Source organism: Hyperolius riggenbachi, chromosome 3, assembly GCF_040937935.1.
Source record: "Hyperolius riggenbachi isolate aHypRig1 chromosome 3, aHypRig1.pri, whole genome shotgun sequence".
Taxonomy (NCBI): domain Eukaryota; kingdom Metazoa; phylum Chordata; class Amphibia; order Anura; family Hyperoliidae; genus Hyperolius; species Hyperolius riggenbachi.
Genome location: NC_090648.1, coordinates 409,539,431 through 409,555,268, shown reverse-complemented (window position 1 = coordinate 409,555,268; position 15,838 = coordinate 409,539,431). Strand labels below are relative to the sequence as shown.

At 40.2% G+C, this 15,838-nt stretch overlaps 1 protein-coding gene across 3 annotated transcripts in view; it reads left to right on the top strand.

The window, feature by feature from the left end:
* FNIP1 (folliculin interacting protein 1) overlaps nucleotides 1-15,838 on the top strand; it is a 177,779-nt gene that overhangs the window by 144,689 nt on the left and 17,252 nt on the right. For all 3 annotated transcript variants that reach the window (XM_068277433.1, XM_068277430.1, XM_068277432.1), the window contains 3 exons: nucleotides 7,655-7,801; nucleotides 10,453-10,622; nucleotides 13,204-14,593. In XM_068277433.1, coding sequence (XP_068133534.1) covers nucleotides 7,655-7,801; nucleotides 10,453-10,622; nucleotides 13,204-14,593 — 1,707 coding nt within the window. The remainder of the gene's footprint in view (nucleotides 1-7,654; nucleotides 7,802-10,452; nucleotides 10,623-13,203; nucleotides 14,594-15,838) is intronic.

The following is a 15,838-nucleotide window of genomic DNA, read 5'->3' as shown; positions in this document are numbered from 1 at the left end:
TATATCGTGCGACTTTAACCAGTTCGGCCTATCTGGACGAGCTTCCTCGTCCAGATAGGCACTGCTGCTTCTGCCGCATGGTGCGTGCGATGGGCGCGCTCACGCGCTAGCACCCGTCGCCGGCCGCTAGCACCCCGATCAGTGAATGGGAATATAATTCCCATTTACCGATCTAATTTCCCTGCAGAAAAACCGACGCTTTCTAGTGAGAGAGCGCGGTATTTCTGCCCCCCCCCCCCAGGAAACTTCTCCGTGAACTTTAGTTCCTGGATGCGAGATTGTTTGCATCCAGGTCTTTTTTTACTGTGGCCATCTTGTGGCCAAATAGTAAACTGCACCCACATACACTTTTAATAAAACAATTCTATTATTTTACATTTAAAATTAGGAGTTTCCCTCCCACACCAAAAATTACCTACGTACATATTTTATTAAAAAAAAAAAATACAATAAAAAAAAACAAAACAAAAACAACATAAATAGTTACCCAAGGGTCTGAACTTTTTAAATATGCATGTCAAGAGAGTATGTTATTATATTATTTAAAATTATAAGCTTATAAATAGTGATGGACACAAATTGAAAAAATGCACCTTTATTTCTAAATGAAATATCGGCAACATAAATTGTGATAGGGACATCGTTTAAACGGTGTAATAACCGGGACAGATAAGCAAATAAAATACATGAGTTTTAATTATGGTAGCTTATATTAATTTCAAACTATAATGGCCAAAAACTGAGAAATAATGTATTTTTTAAATTTCTTTCTTAATCTTCCTGTTAAAATGGATTTAGAAAAAAATAATTCTTAGCAAAATGTAGCACCCAAAGAAAGCCTAATTAGTGGCGGAAAAAACAAGATCTAGATCAATTCATTGTGATAAGTAGCAATAAAGTTATAGGCGAATGAATGGGAGGTGAACGTTGCTCGGATGCATGAGATTTTCGGCACTGCGGTGCTGAACCGGTTAACGTCCCACTGTGAAAGAGGCCTTAGCCATTAATGTCTAAACCGCTGGCAACAAAAGTGGGTCCATTTCCAAGCTGAATACAATCTGGAATAAATTTGCATGCAAGCAGGAGTTATGAGCATCTCATTGTAGTGGGCAGTTATAGTGTAAAATGTGTTGACATCTGCTTTACCTTGTCAACTTTCTGAATAAACAATAATAAAATGTGGGCTTGTGAAATCATCTCCTTAAGCTATGTACTCACCTTGTAGGCAGATGGATCCAGCAACATCTCTCTGTTGAAGGGTGCTCCCCTGATCCCCATATTCCGGCGGATATGCGCAACGTCACACGACTGGTGCGAATGAGACTTCAAGCGGTTGCGGTATTTTGCGTAGGAGTCATCGGGGTTCTTAATCCCTTCTTCCCGACCGCCTAACCCCGATAAGCGTCAGGAAGATAGCGGCCCCAGGACCGCCTAACGCCGAATTGGATCACGGGAGGGATTAATAAATAAAAAAAATACACATTTTTATTAAACAGTAAATAAGAATAAAATGAATTACAAAAAAGACAGCAGCAATCAGATGCCACTAAAAGAAAGTTCTGTTGGTAGCAAGAAAATAAGTGTGTGCTTCATTTGTGTGCTAAGTTGTATGGCTCTGCAGCGAGCTTTTAAAGCTGCAGAACACTTAATTGTAAAACATTGCTTGGTCACTAAGGGGGGGGGGGGGGGGTTGTAAGCCTATAGTCCTTAAAGTGAACCAGAGACGAAGCACGCTCATGTATTTTACCATATATATCAGAGCGAACATTAGAGAAAACACCTACCCTGCTCTCTGTTTCATTCTTCACTGCTCAGCCTGCTTCTAATCACCCCTTATAAATCCCAGACTGAACATTCAGCCTGGCTTTGCTCAGGAATCCTTATAGCTGAGTCATTCTAGCAGAGCCAGAAGGCGGCAGGCTTGGGCTTGAAAAGACATCAGAGAAGACAGACTCAGCTATAATGATTCCTGAGCAAAGCCAGACTGAATGCTCAGTTGGGGATTTTATCAGGGCTGAAACAAGCAGGCTGAGCAGTGATTAATGAAACAGAGAGTAGGGTACGTGTTTTCTCTAATGTTCCCACTGATATATATGGTAAAATACATAAGGGTGCTTCGTTTCTGGCTCACTTTAAGTGGTTAAAGATCCGATCTGCAGTGCGAGTTAGTTATTGCGACGCTACGCTAAGTGACGCAACACTAAATGCGCCTGTACCCACATAGCAAGAACGCATAAATAACCAATCATTGCTCAAAAAAAATCACCGGTTGTCAGCAAAGTCATCTGAAAAATCGTAAGAAGAGTACGGTCCTTTACTTTTTTGGACTAATGCCTAGGTGCTGGGCAGTAATTGATATAATTATCCATGGCAGCTATGCAGACAGCAGTAATGACCACACACAAACTCTGTCTAAACTCTTCTTTGGTCTAAGGCTAGTTACACACCAGGACGTTGCGTTTAGTGGACGTTATAGGGCACATAACGTGCCCCTAACGCAACGCCTGGTGCTCTCTGGTGTGGACGTCGGAGTGAGCCGTGTTGTGCAGCTCACTCTGGCGTCCGTGATGCGTACTCTTGGACGCATGCGGCATCACGTGGTCCCGCCCGGCCAATCGCCGCACAGAGCGGCCGCTCCAGGAAGTAAACACTGCACGTCACTGAGTGCAGTGAATATTAATTAGCCATGTGCCCGGCCGCTCTCCCCTCCTCCCCAACATGACTGAGCATGTGCAAACAGTCTAACGCTGCTTAGCCGCGTAGAACGCACAGCATGCAGCACTTTGCTGCGTTACAATGTAACGCAACGTGGGCAGTGTGAACAGCCCCCCTGTGTTACATTGCTGTGCGTTGGGGGAGCGTTACAGGCTGCACTAACGTGTGCCTGTAACATCCCTGTGTGCAAGAAGCCTAATAGTAAAAGCTTACTTTTTGCATCATTTTTATATATGATGCTCTTTGCCTATTTTTGTTTCAGCCAGATATTCTACTCAGTGCTGTTCAGCAACTAATTTCTTTGGTGGAAAGTTCCTATATATTTTGATTATATACCACTGACACTGATGATTTAAATATTTTACAGAGGCTAAAAAATAAATCTGTTGGGAGCTGAATCCATGTAGTTCTGTGCCCTGCCCTTCGTCAGTGAGCCATGAATACTCTCATTTCGGTTATTGTGGGTTCCCTTTATTGCAGTCACATGCCTGCTGGAGGGCAGCCAGTGCAATCTGATCTCTTGTGGAGGAAACTCTATCAGCTGCAGATTCAGCCAGGGTTACCAGAATAGTAAATAATGTATCACAAGACTCAGTCTCTGCTATATGCAAAGGCATTTCAACAACTTCCAGAACAATACTCTGCATGAAGCATCTAAACTTGTCTAAATCCGTGATAAAAAATCATAGGCAAAATGAGGTCTGGTTCAAACTGCAAGAGATTTTTAAGCACTAGTGATTTGAAAAGCTCTTGCTAATATAATGCTATGGGGGATTTTTGCTAAATCACATTGCTCCAGTGAGAACACACACTGCATTACATTAGCAAAATTAGCTTTTAAAATCACAAGTGCTTGGAAAAAACTCTTGCAGTGTGAACCAGCCCTATCAAAGCATAAAGGCAAATCATTTTTTTTTCGTCTTTGGCTTAAATCATATTAGTACTTTATTTTCTTCATGATCTCATGTCTGCACCCTGACACAAGCCAGTTTTTGGCACCTTTAACTCCCTTTAGTAAATCGCCTCCCCCAATTTAAGTTATGTACTTTTTTTTTTTTTTTGTTAAAGCGGACCCAAACCAAACTTTTTTTAATTAAAAATATTTAGTTGCACCACTCTGACACATACAAAGATAAATAAACACTCCTTGAAACCTATGAGCATTTCAGTGCATGCTTTTCACCCTTCTCTTTTCATAGCTAGGGTTATACTGGGGGCAGCCATTAGCAATTCCTCCATTGCTGGACACCATCTACTCCACCAGTTTGCCGGAAAAATCCCGGCAATTTGAAAGGAAGGGAGGGGTTCCTCCAATAAATGTAAAATATTTTATATTTGTCATCATGCAGCTGAAAAAAGGCTGCTATTTATTATTATAATTTAGAAAATAGATTTTATTTCTGAAATCTTGTATTTTTAATTTGGGTCCACTTTAAGTTGGCCGAATCGCTTGCCCAAGTGATTTGGCCTACATTGCCATCTGTTTTTGTGCGGGAGGCAGCAAATCCCATAGCCGTGCATTGCACGGCTTCTGGAATTCGTCTGCGTACCCGCAGACCCAGAAGTGCCGCCGTGCCTCTCGCAGCCGTACACGGTGGCTAGTGGAAACGGGTCCTAACGCACAGGATTTGTTACCTTTGTGTAAACAATTCTGTGCTACATATAGTGGTAGAAGTGCAGTGATACACAATACCTCCACACTCATCACAATGAAATTACTCTCCACCTTCTGGTTATGGAATGCAATGCTTTTGTCCAAGAAGAGGACAAGATTTATAAAAAAAAAAAAAAAAAATGGAACTAATCAAATGTTGCCTGGGAGGAGGCACCTCAGTGCAGTATGCAAAGGGTAAACTTGAGAAATGAAAAAAATCTTACTTCAGGTGGGAGGTTTAAAGATAATAATTTTATTAGACACAGGAAAAAACTATATAAAAAAATATAAAATTATATATAAAATAAGATTAAAATTTATTATTTAAACCTCCCGCCTCAGGTAAGATTGTTTCATTACCCAAGTTTACCCATTGCATACTACATTGGGGCACCTCCTCCCATATTGTGTAAAGTTTTCCCCTCTTCCCCAGAGGTGTCCCCTGTGAAAATTATCCAGTGACCCCAAGTCTGCCCCAACCTATCCTGAAAAGGATATCCAGTGCGCTGGGGACAGAATCCTCCATGTGTCTGATACTGTGGTTGCCTAAGAGCATCCCAGGTTTGTAAGTAGTATTTATTTCACACACTAATTCATTGCCTGGAAATACTACACTATCTGGTGTTTTCTGTTTCCTTTTTCCTCTCCCGGTTTTGATGTCCGTTACCTGAATTTCATTAACTGGACACACCTCATCAAGACTTACTTGGCCAGCATGGCTCTTGGAATAAATCCTCAATCTAGTTGTATGAATGAACAGATTATTATTTATATAATGGTGACCTCTTCTGCTGCGCTTTACAGTGTAGGTTGTCTTGTCACTAACTGTCCCTCAACGGAGCTCCATATCTAATCCCTAACATAGTTATATGTCCATTGTAGCCCAGAGCCAATTTTAGGGTAAGCCATTTAACTTACCTGTATGTTTGAAGCTAGTTTCACAAAAATGTGGCTTGATCATCCTCTTGCAGAAGAGCCTGGGGGCAGGATGATTGCACCATGTCCTCAGTGACGTACTCCCTGCTATTACTAATTGATTACAGTCACTCTGCACATTCACGCGGCAACGATACAGGTAGCTATCGTTTACACTTACTGTGTTGCAATGCGTCACCATAGACAGGACATGCAACAAAGCCCTGCAGAGTTTAGGGTGGGATTCCAGCGAGTTTACTACTTCCATTGCATTGCTTCGCAATGGTGTGCAAGTCTCCATTGACTTACATTGCTCTCGCGCCAAGCTATGGCGGGGAAGAGTACCACGATGCAATGCCCCACGTGTTGTGCGAAAGTAGCCTCAAATATCTTTGCATTGAGGTAGTGCAAGGCCATTATAAATTGTAGGTGTGTGTCAGTATCTGGGTGGATCTTATTTCCTTCACGCATTGTATAAAATCTTATGTACACTAAATCCTCCAACTAGGAAGTGACATCAGGCATTTCTCAGTAAAAGACTTCTGAGAAAGAAATGTTCTCCTCCATTCTATTTACTGTTCTGTTTTTAGCTTCAGGCAGTGTACGTTTTACACTTCATACTAATGACATTCACCACAGTGATGTGTTTACAATCCTTCTGTAATCACACTCACTTGCTGTTGATACTTATGCTTTGTTTGAAGCTACCCAATATACAACATTTTTTAATTTGATTTGATAAAAGCAAGCTAGGGCTTCTCTAATTGATGATAAAAATATTGAATACATTTTGATTGGACATACTCTCCTCCCCCTGCCCCGCCCCCAGAGATTGATCTGGCAAGCGCCTGGGATCCACAGGTGAGAGAGGTACACAATCGAAGTTTGCATAGTATGTACTGCTTTTAGCAGTACAAAGCTAGCAGCTGCACTGGTGTGATCAATGTTTTACACATTTTTTTGCTGAAGTCTTGTCTAATATTTACTGGTGTGAGGTGGTAGCCCAGGGAAACTGATACATTTCAGGAAGTTTTTAATTGTATATTTGATCTACCACAAATTGTGCAGCAATAACTTTAAACAAAACCTGAGAGGAAGGATAATAAAAGTTTTTTTTCTTGTTTTTGTTTTTTTTTTATATACATACTTGGGGCTTCCTCTAGCCCCCTTCAAGCTGATCCTCGCCAGTGTCCTCCGCTGCCTCGTTTCTCTGCATTTCTTCTTATACAAGCCTGGTTCCCCCCCCCCCCCCATGTTCACTTTTTAATTCAGCTCTGGTATCCTTTGAAGCTATTTTTTGAGTGAATGATGCACACTAGATGTAAGCTGAGAAAAAAAACACAAAATGAGTGACAGCTTTTTGAAAAGCTCTTGTTTTGAACAAATGATGCATAGTGAGCCACAGCTGCTCAATCTAGTCAAAGCTGAGAAAAGGGGAAGTCTGTCGCTGCTTTGTTCTAGGAATGCCATATGATCAGAGATCTCCAGAATTTGTATCTCTGTTGGTTCAGTTCTGCCTGCAGATGATGATTACTTGGCTTTCCTGAATGCATCCGTAAAACACTTCACTTTCCTTAAAGGGAACTTTAACTGAGAGGGATATGGATATTTGTTTTTAAACAATACCAGTTGCTTGTCAGTCCTGCTGATCTCTTTGGCTGCAGTAGTGGCTGAATCACACACCTGAAACAAGCATGCAGCTAATCCAGTCTGACTTCAGTCAAAACACCTGATCTACATGCTTGTTGAGGGGCTGTAGCTAACAGTATTAGCGACACAGGATCAGCAGGAGAGTCAGGCTGGTATTATTTTAAAAGGAAAAATCCATATCCTTCTCAGTTTAGGTTTTCCTATAACCCAGGCTAGATAGAGCAGGTGTCACTTCTTGTGTTACACATTTTAAATCAAAACTACAAAACCGTGAAGCTAGCCTTACACAATTAGATTAGTGGTAAAGCAGGTAAACAGTTGCTATCTCCCTGTTACTCATAACTGCCATATGATGCCAGCGTATATAACAAAATTTCAGGAGAAATCTTGTGTAACATCAGTTGCGTCGTGGCTGTGAGCTTTGTACTGCTCATTGCAGTGCAAACCTTTGTGAATGTTGATTGTTCCTGCCCACATAAAGCCCCTCCCTTAACCTCTCTTGCCACTTTCTGTCGTATGCTCAATACTTGTTGGGCATTTAAGTTGAACTTAATTTAAGGGTTAAGGCGGGTACTCTTGTTTTATTTGTTTTTGCGCATCTTGATATAGCTGAAGAAGGGAACTCCATTTTGATTTCAGTCCTATAGATTTTGTCTACACTTGTTTCTTCTCAAATAAAAATGTTTCATTTTTTTTTTTTGTTCTAATCTATATAAACAGTACTACAATCTGCAATCTGTACACCATGCCAAGAATATCTGAACCTGTTTGGCTGACAATGATGTCTGGATCGCCAGAGAAAAATCACCTCTGTCAACGTTTTATGAAGGAGTTTGCCTCTCTCATGGACTACACGTCAAAAAACCAGTAATTTTATTTTTATTTATACAGTATGTGTTTAATTCTTTTTTTACAGCTCTCCTAGCTTCCATGTGTTAGTACAAATACCATTACCCTCTGTTAGACCTAGAATTTACAGCACAAGTTAAAAGGATACTTAAGCTTCCAAAAAAAAAAAGTTTCACTTACCTGGGGCTTCTTCTAACCCTCTGCAGCCATCCTGTGCCCGCACCGGTGCTCAATGTTCCTCCGTTCCCCCGCCGTGGCTTAGTTTCGTTTTTGCCGACTGGGAGTCGGAGGGCCACTGTGCCTGTGCAGCCCTGGCCACACGTATCCGTGTTCGGGTTCCCATCCACACTAGTGTCCTGCACCCGCGGGGGAATAGAGGATCGTTGAGCCCCATGTATCCCTTTAAGCTCAACTCAACTAAAAACACATTTTGGTTTTAGAGCAGAGAAGTCGGTGGCTTTATTAGAAAGCTTTCCTTTTGCATGTAACCCCTGTAGAAGGAACAGGAAATAACAAAAATTCCTCTGCAGAGACACAGGCAGCAAAAAAAAAAAAAAAAGGGAAAATGGAAGAGATGCATCATTATAATAAATGACATTGTTGCATATAAAGCAAATGTAAATTGACCTGTAAAAAAAAATGTAGATACTTAACTATATTTAAGGTTTTGGACCCTATAGAGTCCGGTCTTCTCTCTGTGCCCTCGGTCAGAATATTAGCAGCCTCTGGAGTCCAGCGCCCAAGTAACCAAGATAAACCCAATTTAACTCCCTTCATTGGGACTAGTTTTGTGTATTTTAGGTAGTTTTCTTTATATATAAAAAAAAAAAGTGTCAAGTTTACATTTAGTTTAAACGGGGAAAGTGACAGTCAAAGCTCAGTAGATTTCACTTCTGCCGTTCTCCCAGATTTGGTATTCCTCCTAACGTACACAAAATACAAGACGACATTTCTGTAAAATGTGGCCTCTATTTCTTAGCAAGCATGGTTAATGTTTCCTGATGTTATTAGACTGCTGATAAATATATGTCTAAAATAACAACTGGTAGGTCACACTGGTTAAGTTTGTGTTAGCGTTGTCTCTTCTCTCGGTGGTATTTTTGACAGGCTTCCAGTATTTAAGTGGGCATAATAAATAGTCTGTAAATCAAGTTTGCTTATTTTTGTTTCTTAATCCTATGTGCACTTTTAGCCAAGGCAGATTATCCCACAGCTAAGAGCCAAGGCACAGCTCAGCATGTGACACCAGGGGAGATCTTGTTGGATGAATGCTTGCTGTTCCTTCAATCATAATTCTGTCTATGTCATGGTAATGGTTGCTCAATTTAGTAGCGTAAATACTTACTGATGGAGGTATCCGTATCATTAACTATATTGAAAGAATCATTGCAGGGAAGCTGAAGCAATGGAGAAAAAGATGTACACAGGGTGAGCAACAGGCAACCATTTCAGCTTGCTGCACCACTTCCCAGTTATGACCCAGATTCCCTGGCCCCTAGTGTGACATTCAGTCAGTGACTGGATATGAGCATTATCACATGGCTGCTGGCTCAAATTTCTGCAGTTTGCATATCAACACCTGCTGTCTGGAATTTGCATATGACAGTCAGAAGTGGTAATAGCAGCAAGAGATGGATAGATGTACACACCACTGTTTTTTTGTAGGTGACCATGTTACATTTAATTCAGCTGTGCTTGTCATGACACACATCCTAGTGACAGTGAATGGGAGTACAACTGCTGCAAGCTGTGTAGAAATGACTCATCATTTCCTTTAAAATATATTGCTGGTTTGTGACCTGGGTCACGATGAGGAAAGCTGGAATTTAGATATCTGCTGCTATGGGTGTTCTAAGAAATTGGTAACTAGACTCTTGTGTGGTAAAAGAATCCATAGGCAGCAGTGCTAGGTAGCGCACACAACTCAGTACCACTGCATGCTGCTTTGGAGTATGAGCGAGGCATCCCCATTCAATATAACTATGAGGGCTCATTCACACTAGGGGCGTTTTTGGCCTTTTTTCAAGCGCAGGCGATTTTTAAACACCCACAAAACGCTGGTGCAAAGATTCTCTATGAGAAGGTTCAAATCAGCGCGGTTCGTGCACTGTGTTCAGCAAAGTGGTGCCTGTACCATTTCTGAGGCGTTTTTACTATGATGGAAGGTATAGGAAGAGCGATAAACGCTCACAAAACGCTTTATGCGTTCACGTTTTTGAGAATAAACACATTGTATTTATTCTTTTCCGGGTCAAAGAGTTCACTTCCTGACTTGCGTCAGGGAGTGAATTACAAAACCGATCTGGAAAGCACTTAAAAAAACACTTTTACCGAAAACGCAGCTCGCAGTGGAGCGCTGGGAGGGGGAATAAAAAGCACACAAAAAAACGCAAAAACTTTTGCGTTTTGATTTTAGGTGTGAATGAGGCCTAACTGTGGGCTGCCCATTCCCACTGCTCAGAAATGTGCCTGAATGCATATTGCACGCTACATCACATTGCACCTCAGGCATTGTGAGCAGCACAGGTTTACAGCTAGAGCTTTTTTTCCTTATAATAACATAGTTCTTTGAAGGAAAAGTGACCTATTTGACCCTCTCCTGTTTCTGTCAAAAATGTGTGAAAACAAGTTCACAAAATGAATTTTGATTTTTCTCCCCCCTCATTCAGGTTCCTTCCTGCACTCCTTACAGCTGTCCTTACAAACCACCTTGCCTGGGTCCCGACTGTCATGCCTAATGGACAGCCACCCATTAAAATCTTCCTGGAAAAGCATTCATCACAAAGTGTGAATATGTTGGCAAAGACTCACCCATACAACCCACTCTGGGCACAGCTTGGTAAGTCTGTACTATACCTATCAACTGATGTAGGAAGGCAGATCACATTTTTGGCCTCGCCCACAAATCCAACCAAATATCCAATCACAGCAATTATACATGTAATCCACTTTAGACAGAACTCAAGTTGAACTTTTCTATAATGTCTGATTAATGGTGCCCATACACGATACAATAAAAATGTTCGATTTTCCCGTTTATTAGATCTAAATGATCGAATTGAATGAAAGTTGAAAATATTTTTTTTTTCGATCAAGAAATTCGAACGATTATCCCGTTTTTTCGGGAAAAATGATCAGACATGCTGGAAAAATCTTTATATTCGATCTAACGGAATAATCGAACTAAATTATCTAATTGAAAAATTGTACCATGTATGACCACCTTAAATCTCTGATATAAACTGCTGACAAATCTTTCTTCAATTCTAAACTATTGACTTTACAAAAGTGTGCTGCTTTCCAAAACATGACACTCACAGTATCATGTCTTGGTGCACTAAAGCGCAGATGTTGGCAGCCGTAACCATCGGGAAACATATGCTTCGTGCAATTAAATGTTCCCAAATGTGTTACTTCGTAACACATGGGAACGCACACCTTTAATGTGAATGGTAACATGAAAGTCTATGGACTTACATTTTGCCATATGGACTCCCCAGAACAATTAAACAGTCTCTGTGGCCAGCAGGTACTATACTACATTGCCATATGGATTGTACACATTGTTTGTTGCATCAAAACTGACAGCGCAGCACATAGTATGAATGAGGGCTGGAACCCACAAGGGCGTTTTTGGTTTTTTTTGTGCATTTAGGGAGCGTTTGAAAACGCTAGCGTTTTGTAAAAACGCTCAGCTAATGTAAATGGATGGGGCAACTTCCACTGGAGCGATTGCGATTAGAAAAATCACAAACGCAGGACATGCAGCATTTTGGGAGCGTTAGCGTTTCAATGTTGAGTATGTAATCGCTCATCAAAACCTGCACTGAGCGATTTTGCAAGCGTTTTGAAGTTACTGCACACTGTAACAAAATTAAAATTGAAAGGACCAAGCAGACTTTAAAACGCCAATCGCTACACAACCGCTGGCAAATTGATACACTTTTTAAAAGTGCTCCTTAAAACGCTCAAGAAATCGCTTACAAACTGCTCATACAAAACGCTAGCGATTGCAATTAGCGATAGCATTTTGTAGTGGGTTCCAGGCCTTAGGGTTTTCTGTTTAAAGACTCAGTGGGTTGTTGATAAAACTACTCACTGCATGTTCACTCACTATATTTGAAAGCACTTTCACTTTATAGCATTTTTCACAAATGTCTAAAACTTGTGCAGACTTCTATATAGTTTATGTACAGTCATTTATATTTTAGTTTATAGCACCTTGCACAGCAGCACAAATGCTTTCCAACACAGAAATGAATGTTGGGTTAATTGATATTGCAAAAAAACGGAATTGATGTTGGCCATACACTGGCAGATTGGTCTGGAAGATTTATGTCAGATCAACAGAATTTACCCACGGAGCAGGTGATCATCGAAGTATGCAGAGCAATGAGGTTTCACTGTGATAACTTTAAAAATATAACATCAATTGCAGCAAACCTTATTTCCTTTCTTTCTTTGTTTCAACACGAGACTCTTTGTTGCACATTTTCTTCAGTAAACCATCTGTTCAATGGTACAATTTGTTGATCTAATAAATATATGCCGGGTCAATCTGCTAGTGCGCACCGCCAGTATGAAATATTACTTCTTAAGCTTGAGTTGGGTGTGGTACACTTTTTAATGTTTCTTTCTTTGAGCTTTGCTGCCACCTACTGTTGATTTTAAATATGAAAGATACATCAATTGTGTTCAACAGCCACAGCCAATTGCATTTTTTAAAGGGTTTTCCCCCTTCCACTTTACTATTTAAATAAACTTGTTACTTTCTCCATGAATATTAAGACTGTGGTACACACAATAAACATATTATATACCATAGATGTGTTCCTTCCCTTAATATCAGCAACAAAACTGAGTAATATAGAGGTATGGAGCTCCCTGAAATTAGTAATGATTTTTTTTTGGGAGGGAGTTGGTAGAGGGGATCTTTAAGGAAGAAATTCTAAGTATGATGAAATCTTTTTTGAGTCATAGATGTGGAGATTGAAGAGAGTGGAGGGTGGGGGTTCTTTAGAGGTTTGTTTTGTTTTATACTCTGTACATTTTGAAAAATGAGGAAGAAATATCATACTTCTTCAATAAATTATATTTTTTAAAAAATCATCAAGAAGTGCCCTTATATTTGGAGAGTTTTGTTTCTGAAATAATTTCTGAAACCTCTGATATAACCATCTTGTCTCCAGCTTAAACATTAATTGGTCAAAGAAGGGCAAGAGGAGTACAGTATAAACTACTGGCAAAACGCATTTAGCATAGGCAGGAAGTGGCAGAGTTTTCTTGACTGTCATTGGTCTAGATACTCATTATTAAGATGTGGAATAGTAGTTAACTGAATTGCTCTTAGAACATTGATATACAGTATGAATGTTTCTTTTCAGTTGTAACGTTTTATCTCATGTTTCTGCTTTATGTAGGCGATTTATATGGAGCGATTGGGTCTCCAGTACGGTTATCAAGAACAGTTGTCATCGGGAAGCGGCAAGATCTTGTGCAGAGGTTACTTTATTTTCTCACCTACTTTATAAGGTGTTCAGAACTCCAAGAGACGCACCTTTTGGAAAATGGTGAAGATGAAGCAATTGTTATGCCTGGTACAGTTATCACTACAATGCTGCAGAAAGGTGAGGTGGAGGAGTCTGACTATGTGCTCATCACAATGCACAAGAATAAGGGTTGCCTTCTGAACAGTGAGTCAGATGAAACAAGGACTTATGAAAACAAATGTCGCTTTTGCCAGTGCCCAATTACCGACCAGCACAACAAACATAATGGAAACGAGGACTATCAAAGATCACAGAAAGAATCTATAGAAGCCAGCAACAGTGGGAGCCAGGCAGTTTCACATACATCCAGCCAAGAAGAAATAGCTGGTTATACGGAGGTCTACAAAGACAAGTCAAGAGCTTGCTTAGAGACAAAGATAGAGACTGTCATTAACATTGGAGCAGCCCCATTAGATAAGTGCACATTGGCAGTAGGAAGCATTGAAACATTACCACACGCTTTGGAAAATGAAAAACTGCAAGAGGAAAGCTTATCATTGAAAGCGATGAGAACAGATGAGCTCTGTATTGAGAAAAAACCTCCAGATAAGACAACTACAGCAATTAGTTGTGTTGCAGGGCAACTTATGAGCAAGGTGAAATTTCAGATTGGCGATTCTATGTCACCAGACTCTGATATAGAGATAAAAAGTCAAAATGTAGTGGATCAGATCAAAAAGCACCATCAATTGCCAGTCCAGGAACAGAGGACACTTTCCACTAATCTGACTGGTGAAGCAAAACAAAACGCCAAGGACCAAAAGCTTAGCCTTTCTTGTGAAAGGCTTCCTAGGGTGACTAGCGAACTGCAGAACTGGAATCCTTTTCATCAAGAAAATATCAGTATGTTTGATGAATATTTTCCAGAAGATGGTTCTATCGAGGCAAAGATTATTGATGATATTCCAGTAGAACAGGCAACTAAAATGAGCTCAGGGTGCTCTGACAGACTCTGTGAAACAGATAAAGCACCCCATAATGTAAAAAATTCTGTTCTTACAAACTTATGCAAAAAATGCTGTGCTGAACAGGACCAAAGAGACAAAGTCTCTTCATCTGTCCCCCATGGGGATAAAGAGAAATCTGAAAATAAGGTTGTTGTGGGCACTGATTGGGACATTCCGAGGAACGAGAGTTCAGATAGTGCCCTTGGTGACAGTGAGAATGAAGACACAGGTCATGAGCTTCATGCACCAAGTGTTGGCTACTATGGGGGAGAACAAGAAGAATGGATGGAGGAGGAGGAAATTGGTTTCCCAGGGTATGTATCTTTACACGCTAATCTTTTCAATGGTACCTTTTTACCGTGTAAGATTACATTTTAGATACCCGTGATCATCTTTTACAGACCAGGGTGGATAGTAAAGCTGTATGACAATAGTTAATATTTTGAACTTGCATATAAAAATAGTGAAATGAAAAAGCAGTCATTACTCTGTGGTATGTTTGAAAGCTCTCAGCAGCATCTGGCTGGATAAATATGGAGAATTTGCCACTTTCTTTATGCAAGAACAAAATCCTCTCCCACATCTCACAAATTTACAGCGTAGTCATTTGTTTATTATTGCCAAATGCATTGTTTCCTTATGTCATAATTCATCTGGATAACATTGATGACACACAAAGATAGAATTGAAAATATTTTGCAAATGCAGCTGTGTTGATTTATATTTTGTAATATCCAGGACATATTGGCAAACATTCTAAATTGCCTAAATTGTGCAGGGCCTTCAGTTGTAAAAGTATTGTGCCTTAAGCTGTGCACAGCCATGGAGATACATGTCACCCCAAATTAACTTTCCTGATTGGTTCTGGTGACTTTTTTTCTCCAATCAATGGGCAGATGAGCTGCTCGTCTTTCTGCCAAGCAGCTTTTTCTGTCCTAGGTAAGGGGAGAGGGAAAATGTCCACAGCACCACAAAGGACAATAGCTGTTGGCCAAGTAAGCTATAACTCTACAGCTCACTGGAGGGAAGACTAGCAGCGTCGGAGAGCATATGTACTCACGCATGAATGATCACTCCAGGCAATGACTATCTAACATGTGTACATAGCAATTTCAGGGCAGTTACTACACTGCCATTTATGAAAGGTCATGGAATGCTTGCTTATTATTATTATTATTGATTTATAAAGCTCCAACATATTCTGTGGCGCTGTACAAAGTAAGAAATGAACATGGGGTACATAATACAGACAATGGTATAAATCGGTATACAAAAAACATAATTGGTGACAAAATACAAAAACGATACAGAATACAAGATACAGAGTTGGTAATGACAGTGATAAAAGTAATATCATGAATAAAATGTATAATGATTTCCAGGACAAAAAAAAGGTAGAGAGAGAGCCCTGCTCTTGTGAGCTCACAATCTAAGGGTATGGGGGGAAACAAGAGATGAGGTAGTATACAACAAATGTATAGAGGCAGCGTGTAGTGCAAAGTAGTATGTTGCAATAGTCCAGACGAGATATTATAAGAGCATGTATTAACACTTTAGTT